At 36.7% G+C, this 9299-nt stretch overlaps 1 protein-coding gene across 1 annotated transcript; it reads right to left on the reverse strand.

Annotated features, from left to right (window-relative positions):
* Positions 1-208: 208 nt before the first annotated feature.
* Positions 209-6454, reverse strand: SREK1IP1 (SREK1 interacting protein 1). The gene is made up of 5 exons (XM_008635363.2): positions 6430-6454; positions 5894-5941; positions 4180-4320; positions 2073-2151; positions 209-504 (listed from the first exon to the last, which is right to left on the reverse strand). Exons 1-5 carry the CDS (start codon positions 6452-6454, stop codon positions 315-317), a joined length of 483 nt encoding a protein of 160 aa, XP_008633585.2. The 3' UTR covers positions 209-314.
* Positions 6455-9299: the final 2845 nt, after the last annotated feature.

The raw sequence follows: 9299 nt of genomic DNA on the forward strand, positions 1-9299 counted from the left end.
GGGACTGGGTTTGTGATTGCTGTTACTGCCATAGTTACTGTTGTTTTGTTTGACTGGTTATATACATACATATATATATATATATATAGTAAAGAACTGTTATTACTATTTCCCACATCTTTGCCTGAAGGCCCTTGATTTCAAAATATAATAACTTGGAGGGAAAAGGGGTTATATCTGCCACTTCAAGGGGGGGCTTTTGCCTTCCTTAGCAGACACCTGTCTTTCAAAACTGAGACAAAAGCATAAATAAACTTGCTATGAAAGGAAAATCATCTTCTCTGCAGAAGCAAACACAAGAATAGACCAGCATCTCAGTCACTACTTGAACTGTCTGAACTGTTAGAAGATGAACTTTTTTCCTTTCGTCTCTTCTTCTTCTCCTTTTTATGATGCCTTCCTTTCTTAGATTTATGTTTTTTTCCCTTTTCCTTTTCTTTTTTGTGTGATTTTTGCTTTTTTGACTTTGGCTCATCCTCTTCAGCTGAACTTGATGAGGACGATCTGTAAAAAAAATGCAGATCAATATGTAATTAAAAGAAGGAAAATGACACAACAATAATTTAAGGTGTCAGTATTTATATAATGTCACAAATTAAATTTGGAGTAGAATTTGTACAGTAGCATCCACTGGAAAGCTTATGATATCTGAGTCTGCATGTTTAACTTAAATGATGACTTTCCTAATAACACTTTCATGCCAGAAAAGCCGTATGTTTATAATACAGATTAAAAAACAATGGAATAGGCAAGTTGTGCAGGTTTTCAGTCTTTGAGAAAAGAAAGACCAAGAGCACAGACCATCAGAAAATAAAGTATGACAGCAAGATAGAGCTTCCACTTTTAAAATACTGCATGATCAATAACGATGCTAATTAATGCCTTCAAATGTATGTCCCTGATGCAAAAATCTACGAGAAACAGGTGGGAAAAATTTTTAGGTTCTTTCAGTTTATACTATTGGTCTCTAACCAGCAGTGATAAGTGATTACATACATAAAAAAATTATGAGAACAACAAAATTTATTAAATATTTGTGAATGCTAAAGAAGGCAGTTTTGTGCTATTGTTTACTTGATTAACTATTACTTGCATGTAAAGAAAACCGACAACCAGACTGACTCTCTTCTGTTCTACTTCTTCACAAGTGTAAGGTCTGTCTTCAAAAGTGGATGTTTGAGCTACACAATGTAAATGAGGAAAGGGAGAAATGCAAATACAACAGGTATTAAATCCCATTTCTTTATTTCTGAGAGATGGCGTCTTCTGGTCTCCAAACACATTTTACAGTTTATAGCTTCCAGTACAGTTCCTGGGATATCATCTTATCAACTGTCCTAACAACAAACCAGCCTCATCTATGGTCTCATTTCAAAAAAAAAAAAAAAAAAAGGAAAAAAAAAGAAAACAAAAAACCAAAAACCAAATCAGTCCACAGGCCAGAACTCAAATTCACAATACATTGGGGTATTACGACATTTTCCTCTGAAACTGGAGTAACACTGTTTTTAGACTTCTACATTAACAGGTACCCTAAAACTCAACACCTCTTAAGTATTACAGAGGTTTCCCTTTTGATAACTGCATGTTACTCAGAGCACATGTGTGTGCCTGCAGGTGTGTTAACACATGCATGTGCACACAAAGAGCCCTAGTTTCTGAACTTCAGAGAATCTTCTGCACCCTGGCTCAGCTGGGGACCAACCCCACAATCCTCCTGGACTTACTCTTTTCCCATCACAGCTTGCCTAGAGCTGGACAGTCAGGGGGAGTACTGCATTCTCTGATCTGCAGACCTCCAGCTTGCTAGAGCTTTCAAAGCTCCTGTGATCCTAACTCCATGGTAGAAAGCCTGTGACTCCACCATTAATCGAAGAACCTTTACCTTACCATTATTTTACCATTACCTTACTGTTAATCAGTTCTCATTAGAAAACATTAAACTTTTCAAACCAAAGATGTACTTGCAAATAAAGTTGCATCAATAGAAGCAATTTCCTGAGAAAGCACAGAAGTATCAAAAACATTTCTGAAGTTGTGTTTTGAAATGAAAAGAAGTGTGTGAAGATTACCTTTTCCTCGGTCTTTTTAATTTTGTTTTCTCTTTGCTTTTTCTTTTTTGCTTCTTTTTTTCTTCCTCTTCATTTAAATCTATGGGTAGAAAGTTGAAGTTTACAAAACATGTGTCTGAATTAAGATCAGCATTAAAAAAGTAGCTTCAATAGCAATGTAAAGTTACTACAAAATGATTCTCCTTCCCCCAAATTCTGGTTAGTATAGCAACTTCAGAAATATATTGCAGAGCAGCAGAAGTTTTCTACTCGACTTACATTGTACTGACACTGATCTAAGCACTAAGAATGAAGGAAGGCCTGTAAAATGTAGCAAAAAGACCTTTTCCTATATGTTTACATCAGATCCAGGTTTTCATATCTGTTCTTCTGTATTTTAACATTCACCATATTATTGTCCAAGTCTGAAAACAGGCCATTTAATTAGAACATATAAAAAAAATAATATTCTGTTAGTCTTCCCTGAGTTACTTTCACACATCCTTATTTCATGCTTCACAAACAGCAATGCCGTGAGACACATTTGAGTTAATTTTTAATGTACTGCCTACAGAGACTGGCAGAAAAGTCACCCCACATCTGGTTGTATCTGTTTCCTGCCGTAATGCCGTACAGCTTGGTATAGTAACTTCACATTTCTCTTACAGGCAGTATTTTTATGACATAGATGAAATTTCTGACCGTAGATTTTTCTATACCTGTTCAAAAAGTATTTTTGAACTTTGCAAAATGCAAATCCACCACATAAATACACATTCAACTAACAGTAAAATACTGGCTTTATAATTTATCCTTTAAAAAGAGACAGCCAATTTTGAGTATTTTATCTTATTGTTACGACACTTTCCATAAAGTCTGCATGCTGGTGTAGTTATTCCTTTGCTACCACAAATACAAATATTGGTCTGTATGTTATGGAGCGGAACTTGAAAGAATTTAGTATGACATAAAAGAGCAAATTACCTTTGGAGCAATGAAAAAACATGAATGAGAATGGGTGAACAAACAGTATTTTTTTAAGAAAATAGTGCAAAATCTTGAGAAGATGAGGCCACTTGAAACAGCAAAATTCCACCTGGATAATTGGCAGATACATGTCTCCTTACAATATACCTACCAGCCACAATTTGAGAAAGAACATATAATAAACAGGAATATTAGAAGATCAAGTAAACAGCTGTCTTTCCTGCAGATATCCATCTTCAGTCAGCTTAGAACTGAAAAAAATCCAACCTCTACATTCAAAAATACGTAATAAATGGTAAGTATTTTTTCCAAAGAGACTTGTTCCAATAAAGTACCACTGCAGTACCAATTCAGCACTCTTGATAAAGAGCCTATCCATTTCTTTTGAAGTGAACAGCTAACTACAGGGTTCCATCTATCCCTTTTCCTTTCTAAATAGTATCTTCAATAGGAACTAAATGTCAGAGCGTGTGAGAACAACCGAACAAAACATAATGAAAAACAGAAGGGCAGAGAAGAATGTTCATTCGCTTCAAACACACTGTGGCAGAACAAACTGCCCTTCTTACTTAGGTGAACAACTTCTTTGGAGTCCAAACTCAAATAAACTCAAGTATCTGATAAACAACTCATCTATTCTCTCTCTGACAAAGAGGTGATACTCAGACATTCCAAATATAGAACAGTACTTCTCCAAATATGAATGGCTGAATTCCAATTTACTAGCTGTTTCAGTCAAAATCCTACTTAGAAACTGGAGAGAAATTCAGGTGTCATATTTCTCATTAGCTAGAAGATGTTTTAACTACATGTTGTAATCAAAAGATTAACTTGGAACATCCATGTCATTTTCTTCTAAGCAGCTTCTTAGTAACAGATCAATAATCTTTTGTGTTTAGGAGCCCCTTTTGAGATGTTCCAAACAGGTATATTAGTAACTTCCTATGGAAGGAATTAATCCTAATAATAAAAGAGTGTGGGTGTATCAAATCTCTGAAGTCTGAACACATAGAGCAAAAGACCTATTTTAAAATCAAAGGCTAAAAGAACTAAAGTAGTTATCAGAAAGGATGAGAGTCCCTGCACCTCAGAAGACTATTATCCAAAGTATTCTAAAAAAACCCCACAAAAACCACCTTACTCTTTTTTTCACGCATGGCTTGTAATCTCTGTAGTTCCTCTTCCTCGCTGTCTTCACTGCTAGTGCTGCTAACATCTAAAACAATATCTCTTTGAGGATCTACTCGGAGGAAGTTTCGACATTCAAATGTCAGATGACCAGCTGAACAAAATAAATATACAGAAAGAAAAATTACAATTTACCAAAAAAACATCAAAAACTAAAGAACATTTATTTTTGAATTATTCAGTTTTGAGAAGTGAAAGGAAAAAGGCTAGGCTGTGATCTGTGAAAAAGGCAGGAAAAAGCTTACTTTGAAAAAGTCTCCAAGAATTTTGATAGCTTGTGCTATGCTCTTCCATTTAATAGTGCTTTATAGCTTCTCTCCTATTCTGCTAATTTGAAGATTTTTTTTCGACTTTAGTTTATATTTTTTAATGGTCTCAGATACTTTCTGAAGAAATTACCTAAAAACACAGTGTGAAGTATTTAAAAAACTGTAGTAAGTGTTGCATTGCTTTTTTAACTCCCGCTAGTGAAATTGTAGAATCCTACTTGCTTATGAGACATAATCTTTAACAACCAGCACTTAATACTGACTAAGCTACTGCCTCACCAGAATTTTCAGTTTTCTAAGTTACATCTGGATAATCATGACGAGCTAGAAAACTTGTGCTGAATACACTCATTGAAATAATAAAGTGAAATTTAAAAACAATTAAGATCTGGTTTGGGAGACGCAGTAATTTAAGTAGTAATTGAAAAAGCTCATGTTCTTAGTAAGGATGATGTCAAACTACCTATACCTTGAAGACAGAGATTTTAGGAACATAAACATGGATAATGTGATTTGACTACAAGTTCCCTTTCCTTCTAGAAAGCTTCTGATACTTGCTGCATGTAGAAACAAAGCACTAAATCTGTATTTATATCCATGATCCTTGGATACACAAAGCAATTCCTTGACAAAATTTGTTGCAAAGCCTGAAGTGAAAGAATGAAGCAAGCTTTTTTCCTGTCACCCAACGTAACATTCATAAAAACCAGCTTAACTCGCTGTGCTAAAAGTTCAAGACAGTTCAGTACAAAACAGTGTCCATTCCTCCAATGTTCTAAAAGTAAGAGTCAGTGATTAACAATTTAAAATCTTCACTAAGACCTGTCTCCATTAATCAGGAAAGTAGCCACAGACATGCTTATATGATCAGTGTATAATGCAAAGCATGAGCTAAATGCCAACTGCAGAACTTGTAAGCAATAAAGGTAGCTGTTTCTTGAAATACACAATACACAAAGTAGTATTTTCTTAGCATAAAAGATTATCCAGATTTTAAACTATTTTTTCTTGTGAATCAGATTGGACTTAACTTAAACTGAAACGCCTGCATCTTTACAGTAAGATTCAGACGAAGCACAAGTGCTAATCTGAGTGTATATCAAAGAAGGTGCTTTCAATTCAAAGTTTCTCAAATAATTACACTGCAATGAGTATGTATGAAGATAATAGAATAATTTTTTTTCTGAGAAACTCAAAGAGCATTGATAGGTGTGAGAAGCCAGAGAATGAATATGAAATAAATAAATGAAAATTAATATGGTAATTTAAACTGCAAATGTCTGGGCAACCAGGGAGAATACTTTTCTCATTTTCTCCCCTCTCCTCAAAAGGCAGTTCCAACCAACATCATAAACTGAAGAAAACACTGTAACCCCCTTTTGCTCATTACAGACTTACGGTAGCCACACTTCTTGCATCCAGCTCTGATGTTATCCTTATTTCCACCTGAAAGAGAAAATTTCACCAATTAGGTGTTGCTGAAGGGAACCTTCAAGTTCCTTTCAAATGTGGCTTAATAATGTCAATACACAGATAGAGGTGATTGCTCCTCAGGAGCATTAAGTACACTAATGTACGGATTTTCAACCCCCACATGTCCTCCCTGGATGGGGGAGAAAGTCCTTGCCAGGAATAAGAGATGAACAGGACTTTTGGATCTTCTCAGTCTTCAGGTTGTTTATTATATCTTATCAGTAATTTACATGCCGCCAACATAGCATGAAGCAGAGCAAATACCAAAAAGCAGATGCAGGAAAACTCAAGGCCTTTGGTAAATTATCCAATAGTTGCTAAGTGCATATATTGTTTTTAATTTTCTACCAATGCCTAATGAACTATCCATTCTCGTGGCCTGTACTGCAGCATTTTCTAACCCATCATTCTGTGCTACCAACACTGCAGAAAATGGAGTAGGCGAAGAAGAAGGAAGAGACCTGAAAAACCACAGGGATCCTCCATCTTGCCTTCATCTACTTACTATACTAATAAACCTAAAAACTCTAAATTTTTCACTCTGTAACAAACTATATGTCATACTACCACCTAACTCACACCCTTGTAGATTCTAGTTCATCCCAAAGCCTTGGCAACTTTCTCCATGGACGAAGCTTAAAAACAGTGTTTTCCAGGGGGGATGGGTCTTTCAGAACAGGCAGAGAAACACTCCCTGCACTTTGGGTTCCAACACACTAAGATCTCTTAAAAAAACCTGCATTTCTAAGGCTACTTTTCTGTGCAGTAATCTATAAGAATACATTTGACTAGTTTAAACTGCTAGAGATCATTTAGCCTTCCATAATTTACTGCCAAATCCTAATTTGATTCATTGTGACCTTTCCACTTGTTTAGTTACAGTATTGATGCCTTTTCCTGGTCTTAAAATCAAGAGTCATACACGGTTAGAAGGGGAAAAGGGATTTTACCTTGGAATTTATTTTAAGGATCCTTAGGTGCACATGTCCAGGTCATATGCATCGAGATGCACCATGCCGAGTGTGACCTCCCCCCAACACTGGGTATAACATTATAGGTTTTACTAATTAGCATATCTATCAAAGATTCCCCAATGAGAGGCTCAAGTGAGCCCCCCTCCCCAAGGAACCTTCCCCTGGATGGTTCTATCTTGGTTTACAGCATGTGTTCTGAAGAGGACCTTGGGGTCTGGGGCACACAGATCCCTAGCTACGAAGCTTCTAAACTCTTTAGTCTCTTAGCTTGACAAACAAGTCCAAGAATGTAGGCAAAAAGCACTAGGAATACAGAAGTTGTAAAAAGGTATAACAGGGGCATAAAAGAAAAGGCAAAAATCTTCATGGCATCAGTATGAACACAGTAATATGTATCTAACATTCCAGTGATCTGTTGCACACTATATAAATTCTAGCAGTGCAAGGGTGTTGACTGGCATTCACTGGAAACTCTGAAGTGGTTTATATTTTAACTGCAAGAACTGGCTTTAAAAGGCAATTAAAAAGACCAAACCAAACAAAAAACCACTCCTGAAAAGAAAGAAGGAAATAAAAAAGTCAATAAACTGTTGGATTTTTCTGAATCCATACAACATGACACCAAATACAAAAAAAGGTAAGAAAGCAAATGTGTAATAAAGTAAAGAGAGTAACAGAAAAGTTTGGATTCTAAGCAGGACAAAGGATCCTAATAATGCAAGTTTTAGGCATAGAAAGTGTGTGATTCTCCCATCTGTGACAGCAGGTAAGGTAAACAGACACAGTAGGACATGATTCAGAAGAAGGGAAGCACCAGGGACTTGCCCCCCCTCCCCAGCAGATACATCTTACTTTTAATCATTTAAGCCATTGGTAATGAAAGTCACAACTGAATTCCCAAAATCAAAGGATGCCATTCTATCCTCCAACTGAATAGAGCAGAAAAACCCCAGCAACTTAAGCAGTCATGTACATTTTTCCGAGTAACTAGGAAATGCATTTAAATAAATAATCTATTTATTTAAATGAAGAAATCTATTACTGGATAAAGAAATCTATTACAGAAATTAAAGAATCAGAAATGGAGTACACTGGCCCCATTAATTCAAACTGTGATTTACTGAAACAAGCACTGTCTTCAGAAAATTCTACTCAAAATAACTGAAACCTTCAAACCCCAAGTTGAAAAAACTACCTTGGAAACTCGGACAGCTCTGGTCTATGACCTAAAGAGTACTGGAAAGCCAAGCAACAAAGATCCATACATTCCATTGTAACACATGATTTTCTGCAGATCCCAAAACCTTAGTATTACATATCCCCTTCAAGATCAGTAGTGTTCAGGTGCCTTTTTTGTGACTATCTTTAGAAGGACATCCATGAGAGGTAAGGAGGTAGAGAACATGAAAGAAAGTGTCACAAAATAATCTTGCCATGTCACATCACAGAAACATTCAAATCAGTATTTGCTTGTTCACTATTCCTTGGGACTACAAAACAAGATCACCCAAGCTACCTACTTTGTCTCAACTTTCTGAAATGCATTGTCAGCCTCAGCCCTACTGCACAGCTGATTTATAGGTAAAGAAAGATTTGGTATTCCAGCAAAGGGAGGTCAGTACAGTCATGTGCACACTACAGAAATCTCCCGTGTAAGTCAGGATCTCCAAAACAAACACCCATCAGATGACAAGAACATTAATATTGTCATCAAATATTCCCACCGAATTCCTAGGACTGAGATTTTATTATTGGCTTTAAATAATAATGTTAGAGGCAGGAGTTTAGACTAGATAAAATTTTAGATGACTAAAAGCAAACAAATTGCAAGAAGCTTCCTTTTCTCACTCCTTCCTCTTCCCATATCTTAATTCTCAAGGCAACTAACAACTGACGCAGAACTAAGGACTTCATTAATTCAGTGGAGCATAAGATTGGAAAGAAAAGCTTCGGAAACCTTTGAATGCAAACATGTTTTCCTCAAGAACGCCTTCTAGAATGGGTGCAAGCTTCTAAAGGCCTTCTCTTCATCAGAGAAGCAGCTCACCAAAGCTCAGGCCTGTTCAGTTGTTCTCGAACCAAACGCTCCCCGTTTTTCAGAACAACACCGTGAAACAATGGGGATTGTGTTTGGCCAACACAGACCTGAATACCTTGCAAACCGCGCATGTGTTTCTGCCTGCCCTATCTCAAAAGAACAATCTATTGGCACACAAGCGGTAATCCACAACGACAGTCGAGGAGAAAAGCAAAGTCTGACAACCACCGTTCTTTGGCTCTAACCTCAGAGGCGACGGGAACGCAGCGCTGGGTCACCCCCAGGCTCGGGGAGAGGCCCCCGCAGCCTCGGGCGGACG

This window comes from Corvus brachyrhynchos, unplaced genomic scaffold (genome assembly GCF_000691975.1).
Source record: "Corvus brachyrhynchos isolate BGI_N302 unplaced genomic scaffold, ASM69197v1 scaffold1786, whole genome shotgun sequence".
In the NCBI taxonomy this organism is placed as follows: domain Eukaryota; kingdom Metazoa; phylum Chordata; class Aves; order Passeriformes; family Corvidae; genus Corvus; species Corvus brachyrhynchos.

Bases quoted from the DNA above. Each gene is read 5' to 3' on its own strand.
- SREK1IP1 (XM_008635363.2), bottom strand. From the start codon at position 6,454: ATGGAGGATCCCTGTGGTTTTTCAG. The intron at 5,942-6,429 runs GTCTCTTCCTTC...TTTCTCTTTCAG, and splicing joins GGATCCCTGTGGTTTTTCAG to GTGGAAATAAGGATAACATC. The intron at 4,321-5,893 runs GTAAGTCTGTAA...TATTTTGTTCAG, and splicing joins ATGCAAGAAGTGTGGCTACC to CTGGTCATCTGACATTTGAA.